Source organism: Pongo pygmaeus, chromosome 18 (genome assembly GCF_028885625.2).
Source record: "Pongo pygmaeus isolate AG05252 chromosome 18, NHGRI_mPonPyg2-v2.0_pri, whole genome shotgun sequence".
Taxonomy (NCBI): Eukaryota; Metazoa; Chordata; class Mammalia; order Primates; family Hominidae; genus Pongo; species Pongo pygmaeus.
The window spans coordinates 70,711,375-70,727,016 of record NC_072391.2 but is presented as its reverse complement, the minus strand read 5'-3'; the positions used below and the strand labels follow the sequence as shown (position 1 = coordinate 70,727,016).

The 15,642-nt window shown below is 43.1% G+C and overlaps 1 protein-coding gene across 1 annotated transcript in view; it reads right to left on the bottom strand.

The window, feature by feature from the left end:
* HYDIN (HYDIN axonemal central pair apparatus protein) overlaps positions 1-15,642 on the bottom strand; it is a 488,520-nt gene that overhangs the window by 175,742 nt on the left and 297,136 nt on the right. Inside the window, exons 28-31 of the mRNA XM_063654515.1 lie at positions 6,044-6,184; positions 5,286-5,364; positions 2,387-2,506; positions 1,918-2,127 (exon numbers count right to left, since the gene is read on the bottom strand). Coding sequence (XP_063510585.1) covers positions 1,918-2,127; positions 2,387-2,506; positions 5,286-5,364; positions 6,044-6,184 — 550 coding nt within the window. The remainder of the gene's footprint in view (positions 1-1,917; positions 2,128-2,386; positions 2,507-5,285; positions 5,365-6,043; positions 6,185-15,642) is intronic.

The following is a 15,642-nucleotide window of genomic DNA, read 5'->3' as shown; positions in this document are numbered from 1 at the left end:
CGTAAATGATGAGTTAATGGGTGCAGCACACCAACATGGCACATGTATACATATGCAACAAGCCTGCACATTGTGCACATGTACCCTAGAACTTAAAGTATAATAAAAAAAAAAAAATTAAAAAAAAAAAAAAAAAGATTTGCCTTCTGGATTCTGTCCTGTAAGAAAAACAAAAGATTTGAGTTTAGAATGTTCTAGAATGAATTTTTCCATTCAAATGGAGAACCATGGGTGTAACAAGCCAGTCATGTTCTTTTTCCTGGAATTTTGCTAACATAATTCACCAGCTGGGTTAGCAGGCCCAATAACCACAAACAGGCCACTTTGGGGGTCCTTAGGAAAAGCTAGGGTGAGGACTGACTGTTTCAAAGACTATACTCAGAGATCAGCCAAAACCAAGTGCCCAAAGGACCCTGGAGATGACGAAGGAAAGAGAATTCTATTTGGTCAGCATCATGGAGATGGTCTCAGTAGGTGCTGGGTGAATCAGATTTTAGGCAAAATCTTTGATCTATAAACACATATGCATGCACACAATTCAGTAATTATACATGCAGGAGCTATGTAATGGAGATTCAATCCTCATTGAAATTTGGTAGGAGATATGGTCTCCGAGTGCATAACACAAAATCTGATTGGGAAGAGAATGTGTACTGATGGAATTAGTTGACAATTATTCCAAAACAAAAATGGGAAAGTATATTATATTATGGCAAAGACTATCATTAAGTGCCAAGGGAATGTAAAGTAAAAGATAACCCTAGAAAGAGATGAGCTGGGTCTTATGGGATGTAGAGGTTTGGGCTTGGCAGAGTGGAGGATGAGAGGGATAAGGCAAGAGAAAGTGTAGCTGCATGAAGCGCTGGGGTGCACTGGGGCTGGTAGGTAGACAAGCTCGGCCACAGTGAAATGTATGGATTATAAGAGGGAATTATGGGAAGTGAAGCTTCCAGTGTAAAGATCACCAGTTAATAGACAGGCTTAGGATAGCCTCACCCAGGTGGAGGAATGGGCTCTGACCCAAAGGAACTCATGACAATTGATAGCCAACTCTGACCCAGCACAGCACTGACCAGACGCTTTAAGCAATGACAACTCCTGGTGGGATGGGCCTGCTACTCGGTTCCCACCTTATAGATGAGGGACACTGAGGCTTGGAGAGGTGATGTGCCCAAGGTCATGCAGTCAGGAGGAAGTAAAACTGGAATAGGAAGAGGAAGTAAAACCAGAATACGAAGAGGAAGTAGAACCGGAATACAAAACCATGCTCTTTGGTCAATATCACATTGCTTTGCCAAATGCTGCTGGGATTAATTGGTCAGGGACTGACGGGATGACAACACCATTTTGGAAAATGTCGCTGGATTTACTGAATCAGAATCTGCACTTGAACAAGACTCCCAGGTGATTCGTAGGCACATTACAGTGTGGGAGGAACTGCTGTAATAATTTAGGCATGGCTTGATGAGAACCTGTAATGTGATATCAGTGGCAATGGGAAGAGAAAACTGACTCAGAGAGGGACTCTGGTGATGAGTCAGCAAACCCTGGATGCTTAGAAGGATGTGGAGAGGTGAAGGAGAGAGTGCAGCGGAAAAGCCTTGGAGACTGTGAACCCAAGAGTGGAGAAAATGGTAATGCTATTGAAAGAAATGCAGAAGTTGGAACAGGCTCCTGGATTGAAAGGGAAGAAGTGACCTTGAGCATCTAACATGCTGAGTTTCAGGAGACGATAAGAAAAGCAAGTGTAAGTATCTGGCAAACAGTTGGCAGCAGGAGGATGGTCAGGGTTAGGGAGGCTGATGGGAGATCAAGGACAGGGGTGATGGTGAGACTATGATGATTGGGGTTCAGGAGAGATTTGTTTAAGATGCTTAAGGCAAAACCAGAAAATCTCCACCTGATGGTTTGTGATACCTGTAATCCGTAGTGAATATCCTTGGTGTCAAAGGAATAGTTGACCAGGGACGCCTCTCCCTTTAGTGTTATTTCGTAGGTGGGTCCTTCTTCCACTTCACACAGAGCTTTAGCTTGTGCAATGATGTTAGCGTGTCCATAGAAGGTGAACGATATTTGGTGGCTACTGTGTGGCTGTAACACTCCAAACAGGGGCAAAATATCAAACACCTGCAGAGAAAGTCATTCTATAAGAGAGCAGCTGTTGGGATGAATGCCTGCCAAGGGTAAGTGAAAGTTATGTCAATTTACACATTAGTTCCAGTCTTCAACTCACTTGATAGATGGTAGCCCAGCACCCTGAAAACACATAATGGTAATGATGGTAACAGCGCTCTGGTGAGATTTAAGTTTCTAATGTGGGGCAGCTGCTCAGTTAGAAAGAAAAGTTAGTGTCTGATAAGGTCAGGACTCACACGGTGTCACTTACTTCTTCTATCCCAATGGAAAGCATCTCATTCTGTTCACAGGTCTGTGGGGATTCCTGATCCTCCACCTGGCTCTGGCTTGAGTATATTCTTTCTATTTCAGTAGAGCTAATTTTTATTTCCTAGAAATTAAAGATGTGAGGAAAAGCTGGCAAGCATTCAAAATGGATCATCAATTGACAGAAAAATAAAGTATGTTGTATATGATTATAAAAATAGTACATTTTTTTTCCAGGGAGATAATTGAGCAAGTGACTATAATGTACATACAAGGATGTTTACTGCAGCATTATTTATAACAGCAAAACTTTGGAAGCCAACTCAGTGCCCATCAATAGGGGGTCACTTTAAATGAAGTGTGTGTGGTACACCTATCCATGAAGTATAATGCATGTATATTTATGGATAGGGATGATGTGCACAACATATTATTGAGTGAAAAGCAGTTCCATTCATGTAAAATTACATATGCCTCATGTGTCTGAAGGTGTGTGTGTGTAAATTCCTTCAGAGATTTGCGTAGGCAAATAGAAATATCTGGGAGGTTGTTTGCTCAGAATTTCGTAGCATTTTTCTCAGTGGGGTAGAAAGAAGAAAGGAATTTTGAGGATGTTTGCTTTAATTTTTCTGTATTCTTGAGTTTATATGTACACACATGTACATATATATGTACATATATATTTTATTTTTGAGACAAGGTATCTGTCACTGTCACCGAGGCTGGAATGCAGTGGCATGATCAGAGCTCACTGCAGCCTTGAATGCCTGGGCTCAAGTGACCTTCCCACCTCAGCCTCCCTAAAGTAGCTAGGACTGCAGGCGTGCGCCACCACACCCTGGAGTCTCGTTATGTTGCCCAGGCTGGTCTAACTCGTGACCTCAAGCCATCCTCCTGCCTTGGCTCCCAAAGTACTGGGGTTACAGGTGTGAATCACTGTTTCTGGCCTATTCTTGAGTTTTCTATGACAAGCATCTTTGAAAATAGAAAAAGAAGAATTAACATTTAAAAGACAAATGTTTTATATACTCACACATACTCATTCTAAAAAATTTTTAAAATATAGAAAGCTCCAAGGAAAGAAATAAAAGTCCATCTCAGGTTATACTGTAGATAAATATTATTATATATATATATGTATACATATAGTGTATTATGTGTGCATATATATTTGTATTCTGATTTTTCAGTTGACCTAATGTGAGTGCCATCTTCCAATATGACTGAATATTCTTCACAAACATCACTTAAAGTATTTTAGAAAGCTGATTGTACACGATACAAATTTAAAATATTCAAAAGGATATATGGTAAAAAAATAAAAAAAAAAGACTTCTATCCCTACAGTTCTCTGGTTCCCCTCTCCTGAGGTACCCACTGTCCAGTTTCCTATACGTTGAATTTAGTTATTCCTCTTCATTCAGCTGATATTTATTGGGGACTTACTAAGAACCAGTTCTATATCCTGAGGATATGATGATGAACAAAACAGAAAAAAAATTCCTGCCCTCATGAAGATTAAATTCCAGAGATATTCCATGCACAAGCAAAGATATCTATGTAACTGTTTGAGAGGTAACACATTAGCTAAGAGCAAGCCAGATGGTCAAGTCTTCCAGCTCCACTGCTTGATGGACATGTCCCTGCATTGGTAAAATGGGGAAAGATAGTGGTACCCACCTCACAGGGGTGTTGGGAGAAGTAAAAGAGTTAATGTAAAAAATTGCTTAGCTGGGGGCAGTGGCTCATGGTTGTAATCCCAGGACTTTGGGAGGCTGAGGCAGGTGGATTGCCTGAGCTCAGGTGTTCAAGACCACCCCGGGCAACATGGTGAAACCCTGTCTGTACTGAAATAAAAAAATTAGCCGGGCATGATGGCAAGTGCCTGTAATCCCAGCTATTTGGGAGGCTGAAGCACGAGAACTGCTTGAACCCAGGAGGTGGAGGTTGCAGTGGGTCAAGATGGTGCCACTTCACTCTGGCCTGGGCAACAGAGTGAGACTCTGCCTCAAAAAAAAGCTTAGGTCAGTGCTCAATAAGTGTTGGCTGCTTTCATAGACTTTTTTCTTTATACAAATGGTAGCACACAGTGTACTTTGTTTTGCACTGGGTACTTTTTCTTAATATATCAAAGATTGCGCCAAATTAGTATGTAGAGAACTTTCTCATTTTTAAAAAAGAATTTCATAGTATTGCCTTGTGCAGATGTAATTTAGTTTATTCAGACGGTCTCCTATTGATGGAAGTAAGTTGTTTCCAATATTTCTTGCCTTTACAAACAAAGCTGCAGTGTACAAGGATGGTTACATGCTTTATGCAAGTGCAGACGTGTATCTGGAGGATAATTTCTAGAAGGTGGACAACGCATTTTAAATTTTGATCTATTTGCAAAGTTGTATGTTATAAGAGGTTATGCCAATTCATACTTCTACCCCACCATAGGAAAATCCCACTCAACACTATTTTAAAAGATTGCATCACATCATGGACACACAGTAATTTATCTTTCATTATTTTTTTCATTTTTTGCTGTTTCTAAAATGTTGTAACAAGCATCTTTGTATGCACATCTTTGTATCTCCAATAGTTTGCTTAGGACATCATTCTAGAAGGAGAATTTAAGGGTATTAATTTTTAAGCCCCCTTTGTTTTTGCTACAGAATTATTAAGAAAATATTTTTCCTTTAGTATCCTCTATCTAGGGTGTAGGAACATCACAAGTGTAGGCTCTCACTGAGTGTTGGCTCTGGGGTGTTTGGCTGGGAAGAAATGTGGGTAAAGCTGTACGGCTTTGTCCCAACTAAACCCAAGCATTGTACTGGCCACTCTGCTCCTGGTTCTGCCTTTGTTTTATGGGAAGGACCCTTGACCTGCCTACCCTCCCCATGAAAAGGACACCGTACATCTGAGATGACACTGGAAGCTTTCATTTTTCTTAGTTCTTTTTCTTCAGGCCTGGCATCTTCATCCACAAAGACAGTCCTAGGAAGTTTAAAGAAATGCAGAGATTCACTCATTGGGCTGTCATCGCCACACAGTCTCAGGTACATAACACCTCTGTCTTCCTTTTCTCCCTCTACCACACCCCCAAACGTAAGGGGGGTTCTCAATCAAGGGACACCTTTCTCAAGAGGTCAGCTGGTCAGGGCTCTGTTGCCCTATGCCCCCAAACATGTGGTCTAGGCCACTGAACTGGTCAATTTTTCACGTGGCTCAACCCTTTTTTACTGGCCCATGAAGCCCATGTCTAACTTACAAAAAGTCCTAGGAAGCTCTAGCAATTCTTCAGACAATGTGGGTGTTCTATGTGCTCAATGTTGTTTCCCTGTTTATTGGAGCATTTTATTGTGAGGACATAATGTTTGGTGAATTGATATATCCTTTCCTGCTTGCTACCCTGGACCCAATCCTGACTGTAGACCTTGGACATACAGAGAGGACAATATGATAGGAAGGGCTCAGTCCCCCAGGACTCATGATGGTACCCTCTCCCTATGCCAGATGTCTAGTCTGGGGCCTACACATAGAAGACACTTATTAAACTGTTGACTGGGGACTGGATGAATGAACCAATGAGGGATGAGTATTGAGAATGTAAGTCCGTGTAAAGAAAACAAAAGCTACTACAAAAAATCCATGTTGGCTTTGCATTTGCACTTACTTTACAAAATCATTTAAATCCATCTCGGGGGACTCTACTGTAACTAGGATTGCTGGTGGGCTGGCAGTCTCTGAGGTTGCTGGGATGGACTCCATCTGGGACAGTGGGGCACTGTAGGGCTTCTTTGGCAACGTCACAAACCTACCAAAGCATGGGACAGGGAACAGGGGGAGACAGGAGACATCAGTTTTTGCAAATCAGTGCTCAGTGGGCTCAGTTTCTAAGGCCAAACTCCAAATCTTAGACCAGGCAGGTCTAGCAGGGACCACCCTACACCCTCCCTTGAACTTGCCTTCTTCAAATCTCAGCTAAGGTTTCACTTGCTCTTAAAAAGTTTTCTGACTACCAGTCTAGGCCCAATTTCTTTCCTCTGAGTATCCATAGCCCCCTGGGCTTCCCCTTTCACACTTATTTTTACCATCCCTGTTAGATGTGGACTTGCTGAGGACTGGTATCCAATATCGTGTCTAATCCAGAGCCTGGACTGGAATAAGTAGTCAGCATGGTCATGAATGAATGAGCCACTGGGGATCCTGCTCCCAGCTCACCAGAAAGCAGGGCTAAGACTCAGCTGAGGCCTGGGAAGCACTCTCTGTTAGGGGCCTGGACATGACCTTGCCTCCTACAATGTGATCTCAGTGCCTTGCTCGCCACACCCTAGTCCTGGTCCCACCAATAAGCTGTGCTGCCACTCAAGTTCTCTGAGCAGAGGAACCCAGGGGAAAAGAAGCAACTGTACCGGCTGGTGCTGAAGCCCATATGTCCAGGTTCCACTGATTAAAAAGGCCTTTGGATGTCACAAAGGCCAAGGTGGTGGGGTCACCCCCATTCTTCCTGTTTCCCCTTGGTGCGTGGCTTTTTCTGGACCCCTCTCTGACCCTCCCCAACCTATCTCAAGCCCTTGATGTTAATTTCAATCTATTTCACTTATATACTCATTCTGGCCCCATCTGTACTCAGAGGCTCAGCACAAATGTCATCTATTATGTGAAGCTCCCACCACTGGCCTATCTTCCCACCGGAAGAAATTCTCCCTCCCTTGGAAGCTTCACAGCATTTCATCTGCACTTCTTTTAGGACACTGTCCACTCTAACCATGTCCTAGAGTATCATTTCCTAAATTTCAGGGATCCCACTACCATCTTCGTGATTTGTAAGCACACAGTTTGATGAGTTGTATACACATCTGTGGAACTATCACCACATTAATAAACAGAATGTTTCCATCATCCTAAAAAGTTGCTTTGTGCAAACATTCATCTGCTTAATATCACTAGAGATTAATTTGCCCACACTTTCATAGAAATGAAATTGGAAACATGTACAAATTTGTGTCTGACTTCCTCTGTTTGGCATGATGTTTTTGAGATTCGTCCATGTTGTTGCATGGAGCAATGATTCTGTTCTTTCTTTGGAGCAGTATTCCATAGTGTGGATGTTTTCCCATCTTTTTGTTGATGGACACCTTTACTATTTCTAGCTTTTAGATACTATGAATCAAGTTGCTATGAACATCTGTGTACTAGTCTTTTTGTAGACATATGTTTTCATTCTTCTTGGGTAAATTCCTTAGAAGCGAATTGCTGGGTTGTATGGTATACGTATATTTAATATTACAGGAAACTGCCAACCAGTTTTCCAAAACTGTTGTACCACTTTACACTACCACCTGCATTGTATGAGAGTTCTCGTTGGTCTGCATTCTCATCCACACTTGGTATTTAGTCTTTTACATTTTGGTCATTCAAATGAGCATACGGTGATATCACATTGTGGTGTTCATTAATAGGCTTATTTTAAAGGAAAATTCTATGTCATTACTATAAATGAAAACACAGGATTATCTAGCATATTTAGAAAAATCAACACAACAGAAAAAAATCAATGTAATTATTTTCTTGCCTGGTGAAGGCTCTGAGCTGAGCTCTGGTTGCTCTTTTTAAGAAGGGAAAACACTGGGCTGGCATGATCTTGGCTGGGCTTATTACTGTATGGAAGGAGGATCCACGGTGTCCCCTCTTTACAGACCCCATTGCACAGGGTCTTACACATAGAGCCTAAGCTCAACAGATGTTGTTTGATTGATTGCATGAATGGATGGATGGATGGATGGATGGATGGGTGTGTGGAATGTTGAATGAGAACAGTTGAATAGCATGGAGGGTAATCTGACTATTCTGCACCTTCTCTGTCAACCTGGGATAAAGAGTGGGGATGGGAAAGCATGAAGAATTCACAGAGTATGGAAAAGCTCTTTTCATTTTTGGCCTGAGCTTCCATTTGGCTTGTTCCAGACCAGATGTCTCTAGCTGACTTTACCTCTGGCTGAAACCACTCCATTAGGGGCAGAGAACACATATTGGGCTGGGTGCTAACAAATCTCCCGGGAAGCTTGTTAAAATAAAGATTCCTGAACCTTGTCCTCTGACAGATTACAATTCAGCAGGTCTCAGGAGTTAGATTTTTAACAGTCTTCCCAGGCAATTCTAATGGGCAGCCAGATTTAGGAGCTGCCGTGGGTAGGAATGGCAACATGACAGCTGAGAATGGAGCTGATAATTAATATGGGGCTATCACTGCAGCCTTAACAGCTAGGGACAGTGAAAATCAGCCAAGGACAATTCTGAACACTTATTAAATCACTCCAGGTCAGCAGAGATGCCTGGCAAGGCTTTGCCGGCTCGCTGCCCCACATAATAGCACTCTCCCATCCAGCCTTTGCACCCCTGTGGGATGTTGTGCTGCATAAAGAGAAAACAAATGAGAATTTCTGTAAAGGAAAAATACAAAGCTGTAGAGGGTCTTCATACCTGAGGAAAAACAACACCTCAGTTGACAATGCTACCTGGACAATTGGGAAGTGAGAGGTCTCTTTGGAACTCAACAGAGGAAGGCAGAGCAGCCCTCCCTGCTCGCCGCCTGAGCCACAGGAGACAGTGAAACATTGACCATAATGAGGGCTTTATGTTATTAAAACCGGAAAACCTGCTCCAAAATATTGAAATAGAACATTGGTAGAGTTTCTTTGGATCAGATTTCCTTTTACCCTCAGGAACAGGTGATTACTTTCCTAGTATGCTGACCCAAACAGGAGCAGATTCAGTTATTTTTAAAAGGGAGTGCATAGCAAACAAGAACAATCGATACTGCTCCAATTCCAGAGCTCCCTGTATCAGAATCATGGGAGAAGCCAGGAAAGAAACGCTCCCTGTAGCTGCCAGAGAATCACATGCATGTCAGACACCCGCTATCAGCAGCACCGGCTTTGGGGGCAGTGGTTTCCCTCCTCATGTTTTATTTTCAACTCTTGGGGAAGGATCACCACAATCTTTTGTGCTACAAAGTTAAAAAAAAAAAAAATCCACCATACTTCTTTCCTGTCCTTTCTTCACTGGAAGCAGTGTGGTGCTAAAATAAAACCCTGATGAACAAGCTTGTATTTCAGTTAATGTTCTGTGTTGCAGCTTCCATGATCTTTGCAGATGGGATGGTGGATGCTGGACACCCACTGAAGTCTGCACAGTGTAGTCTTGTGGGAAAAGGTGGCAGGGGTGGGCAGCCCTGTAGGAGACACATTGACTTCTAATTCATTGATTCATTAGACTTGGCTTCTGGGAGTGTCCACTACAGAGGATGAAATCAGCTGAACAAGAAGGGCCTGCATATGCTGTTTAATATTTTTTTAAAACTGATGACTGCAGCAGATGCTGCCGGTGCACTTTATTAGGGTGATGCCCCCAGGTGCTGTGGGTGTGGCTGTACCTTCCTCTGGAGCATTGCCCTGGCCTGATGGGAGATGCCTCACCCACCCTGAGCTGCCTTCCCCCTCATTAGGGTATGACTTATAGGAAGGAGTGACTGATAGGGGTGGCAGCTATGAGAGCCCAGCCTCCTTGTCTCTGAGTGGGACAAACTGTGATGTAATTTACACTCCAAAGCTCCCCATGGGATCAGACAGAGGTTAGACTTCTGAAATCACATCTTCCCCTAGTTTTCCTCCGGCCCTATCTTGCTTCCCTTAATTTCTTATAGTTCTCCTGAGAGCCCTCCCTCAATAAATCACCTCAAGAACCACATTCTCGGGTTCTCCTAGGGAATCCACTACACTGTTGTAGGATTCTAAAGATGAGAAATCCAACCCTTGCTTCAAGGAGCTAAGAGCCCAGTGGATCAGAGTCAGAGCCACAGGAGTGGCTGTGCTTTAGGGTACAAGTGTTCCAGCAGGGAGCCAGGCAGTGCACAGGGGTTCTGAGCACGGCTGTGGGGTCAGAGGGCTTGGGTTTGAATTCCGGCTTCCCTACTTGTGCACTATGGGGCCTGGGGGCTGTGTTAGTAAGAGAACCCTCTGCATCTGATTGCTGTGAGCCATAGTTCACATAATGAGCCCCACGGTGCCTGGGTCATAGCAAATGTCCAATGAATGTGAGCTGCTCTTGTGTGGGGTTGGTGAGGATTACCATCATTTTTGGAATTCAAATGAGGGAGACACTAACTCTTCTTGGATGCATACAGAAGTCTTCATGGAGGAGGATATGGTCTAACTATGCCTGAGAGAAAGAATGGTTCTTTTCAAGTGAAGAGTAGAAGGAACGTATAGGCTAGGGGAAAAGTGCCTGCAAAGCAGCGGTCCCCAACCTTTTTGGCACCAGGGACTGGTCTCATGGAAGGCAATTTTTCCATGGACTGGGTGGGGTGGTGGGGGGGATCGTTTCAGGATGATTCAAGCACATTACACTTATCGTGCACTTTATTTCTATTATTATTACATTGTAATATATGATGAAACAATTATACAACTCACCATCATGTAGAATCAGTGGGAGCCCTGAGATTGTTTTCCTGCAACTAGATAGTCCCATCAGCGGGTGATGGGAGACAGTGACAGATCATCAGGCATTAGATCCTCATAAGGAGCATGCAACCGGGATCCCTTACATGTGCAGTTCACAACAGGGTTTGTGCTCCTATAAGAATCTAATGCCACTGCATACCTGACAGGAGGAAGAGCTCAGGTGGTAATGCGAGTGGTGGGGAGTGGCTGTAAATACAGATGAAGCTTCGCTTGCTCACCCGCCATTCACCTTCTGCCGTGTGGCCCAGTTCCTAACAGGCCACAAACTGGTACTGTTCCCTGGGGGGTTGAGAACCCCCGCTGTAAAGGAAATAGGATTCCCCAGGGACAGGGAAGAAGTCTGTTGTGGGAGCAGCGTATGTGTAGGTGCCAAATAGAAGCAGATGATGGTGATGACAATGATGATGAAGAATGTAGAAGTAATGAGGTGGGGTCAGTGATGGTCAGCACTGGGGGCAGGCATGACAGGAAGGGGGATAGTAACCATGGGGACTAGCACTGACCCCAGCAGTCACTTTGACTGCTCTCATGCACCTCTTCCTCCTGGCATTGAGCAGTTAACATCTACCTAACCTTTAAACATTAGCTTAGATGTTACTTTCACCGGAACATCTTCCCTGACCCCCAGGTCCAGGTTCAGGGGTCATCTCCATGCTTCTACATCCTACACTGTAATTTACTCATCAGCAGGGGCAGGAGTCATGTCTGTCTCTCTCACCACGGTCTCCAGCACTGGGCACCATATCAAGCTTAGAGTCAAGCCTAACATTTGTTGAATGAAATTCTAGTCAAGAGTACTGTAGTTAACTCCCTGTAGTAAAAAGGGTTATAAAGATCTTGTTTTGCTCAAATGTTATATCAGATGGTCTACTATTTGTAAAAAAGTAATCCGTCCAATTCCAGTAAGCACAACTGTTTGTAATACAACTTTGCTTCTCATCCCATCAACAGATGGAGTCTATTTTCTTCAGGCCTTGCATCGGGGCTTGGCTTGACTTCTTTGGCCAATGAGGCATTCAAAAATGTGATGCAAATGGCAACTTGAAAACTACCTAGGCAATTCACAGATTCATGAGAAGTAACACATATTTTCTGTTTAGACAATTACATTTCGGGTATTTTGTTGCGTGATGAAAGCTAACATATACAGATTGGTTTTATTCTCCCTAGCACAGTGCCCTGCACAATTACCCTCAATAAACAACTACAGAATGAACAAGTGGAATGAAAACATTTCAAGTGTGGAAAGAAAATGTCAATATTCTTAGTGGTGCAAGCTGGTCATCACCCTTATAAATCACTGATATCAATATGAGAAAATGATCCACAATAGCCACTGGTGCCTTGCATGGTCAGAGGTCCAGTTATGAGAGTATCCAGCACTCCAAAGGTCTGAGTGTGCGCTAGTGGCCTCTGTGAATTAATTTCATTGCTGAGATTATTTTCTCCTGCAGTTCCAATCTCATATTTCCATTGTTCCTAATTTATAATCTGATGCAAACCACGCATCTTTACTTGTCAGATCTTATCAGGTGGCTTCCCAAATTCCTATTCTTGCTCTCAGCTATCTGACTTTGCTTTTCTCATTTTGTAAACCCCCTGCCTCTCATCCATCCTTCCTTCCTCTGACTCTACACATCGCAAATCTGCTCCAGATTAGGCAAGCCCCTGACTGCTGTTTCTAAAGGGAGCAGATTATAATATTGCTTTAAATTATATTAAAAGTGGGCATATTTCTAAGCCCCTCTGGGTGCAAACACAAAGTCCCTGCCATGTTTCCATATTTATTGTCTAGATTTGTGGTCCTACACTTGCTGATCATCCTATGTTGGGAAGCAAATGACAGATGGAAACAGATGGGCTGGCCCAGTGCCTTCTCTAGCAGCACGGTCTAGCTCTGCCACGTGAGAAGGGGAAGCCAACTAGAGACATGTCTGTATTATGGAAAGCAGCCTCCCCAGCCCTCTGACATTATTATACCACAGAATACTTCCAACTGGTCACGTGTGCTAAGGTGGAAACTGACGAGAGATCGCTGAGAGGCTGAAACTCAAGTTACTCAGAGCTTAGCAGATGAAAACCATCTTTTTAAAAGGTTCTCAAAAGGAGTTGCAATTGGAGCCTCTAGAACAGTGGTTCTCAGTGTTGGCTGGCCATTGGGATCCTTCATGGACCCTTAAGAAAGACTGAAGCCTGAATCTCAACCATAGAGATTCTGATTTACTTGGCTTCAATCTATTTGAAACTTCCCAAGTTGATTCTAATGTGCATTCATGGCTGAGAACCACTGACCTAGAAGATGGTAGTGAGAAAGTCATGAATAGCGGTAAAGCAACGTATCAAGTAAGAGCCCCAATTAAGTAACTGCAGCTGACCTTATCATCACTATTCTCTACCAGGAACTATGAAGCACTTGATAAGCACTGCCTAATTTAATCTTCACAACAGATTGAGGAGGAAGCCACTATGATTATCCTGTCTTCAGATGACAAACTGAGGCTCAGAGGACAGGTCAATGGCTGCGTTAGACCTACACCAAAGCTCATGCTCTTAGTGACTTTGCTGGAGAGTCTAGCCGATCCACAGGTGAGGGCTTCTCCCGGGTCCCTTCATGTCATGCCATACCCAGGGCAGTGACTCCCAAAGCAAGTCTTCTCATTCTAAAAGTAACTGGAACCCACAACATAAGGAATATACAATGTGTTGTCTAGAACCTTTGGAAGAAGAGGAACCCATCCTGATTGTAATCTGAATGAGAAAAAGCAAGACACCATTGACCTTGCCCTTGAAGTAACTCTGCAGAAACAGTTTTGCTGTCAGGTGAGTAGTGGAGGAATGTGCCCAGAGTCTACCTCGAAGCTCTCTAGTCTAGACGGATTTCTGTGTAAAAAGGCCACTTCTATAAAGCTCCAGAAGGTGTCCCCACTGCTACATGATCTTAGAAAGGCTGCCAAACAGGTAGGCTGTGAAATCTCCCTTATAATCAGCTTCAAAGCTCTTTAGAAATACTTTCAAAACAGGTTGGTTTTTAAAGTCAATTTCTTTTAATGTCTGGTTTTCAGTAGATTGTAGCTAGCTTTGGGAGAATTTTAATTAATATGAACATGTAGACCAACCAAATGAGCCCTTTTTACGAACATCACTCCATGAACCAAGCGGACACAACCCTGACTTAGGTTCAGATATGCACTGATAGTTTCCGCTGATTTCATTAGAAGCTGGCTTAGCTCACATTGAATCTCTGGAAGTCTGATGCCCTCCACTGATATTGGAAACATTGGGAAAATGCCTTAAAAAGAATGAAGCTATAATAAGGTGACTAGAGTTCTATAACAACACAAAAGCAGGAGAAAAAGTTTTATAACACTCACAATTGAAATGAAAAACAGTCCAATTCAGTTACCTATGGGGTAATGGATGTGGTAACTCAGGAAATGAGACTAAGCTGAATTGCAAATAGAAGTAGACTGTATGGGCCCTAACATGGAGATAGCTTTTAAGTTAAATATGAAGAGAGCTAAAGGCCTACCCCGCTCCATAAGTTTCCCTGTGCTTGGCCCTGAGTCACTTGCAGGTCGACTACAAAGGCAGGAAACTTGTCTCTGGAAGCTCAGATTTCAGAGATGGCAGACAGCCCTCTCATTAGCCTCAGTGGGTAATCTGACCCCCCGGTCAGATAAATTAGCTGACCTACCGCAGCACAAGAGGAGATTCTAGATGAACAGGCTATAGGAGGCATGGATGATGAAGGTCCTGGGAAGGTTCTGGGGACAACAGAGATGGAGTGTAAAGTGGTCTACTGCTCTCAGGGGACTTCAAATTTACTAACAGTATCCTATTTGTAATGGGTATCATGAGGTGCGGACATTGATTATGCTTCTCAAACTATGTATCTATGTTACAGACACTTTTGCACATACAATGTAGTTTCATAATAAAATCATTGCTGACCTTCTGCAGGGGCAGTTTCAGTCAAGTGAGGAGGCCAAAAGCCAGTTTAAATTGGGTTGGGGAATGAATGGAGGCAACTAGGGTACTCTGTTTTCTTCCATTGCCTGGTAGAGAGTTGGTGATTCATGCAAGAGGATTAAGAGAAGGGCTTTCTAAGAGGTGAAGCACTTGTACTGTAGGCAAAGGAATAGGAAGCTTGAAGATACTGAGAGTGAGAGGAGATTATTGCTAGAGAGGAGAACAGACAGAAAGCTTGGCCTGGAAAGGCAATAGATGCTTTTTTTCTGCATCCATGGGTACCGCATCCAGTGATTCAACCAACCAGGAATCAAAAACTTCTGAGAAGAGAAAAATGACAAAACCCAACAACACAACAATTAAAAAAAAACACATAAAAAATGAATGCAATACTGCAACTATTTACATAGATTTACATGAGCTATTATGGCTAATCTAGAGTATACAGGAGGGTGTTGGAAGGCTATAGGCAAATAGAACACCATTTTATATAAGAGACTTGAGCATCTGTGGATTTTGGTATTCTCAAGGGCCCCAACCTTCAGTGGATACCTGAAGGACAACTGTAGATTTGAAAACATTCATGTATTTCTAAAAAGTGAAAGGCTCATCTTCCTCTTGAGTCAGAGGGAAGGAAATGGGGTGGTGAAAGCAACAGCTCAAAGAAAAGTAATCTCAGGTTGGTCTGCAGCTAGGGGAGACCAGAGGGAAGAAAGCCACCAGCAGAGAGAGGTAGGGAGCCTGGAGGGAGGATTCCTGGGAAAGATGATGAAAGGCA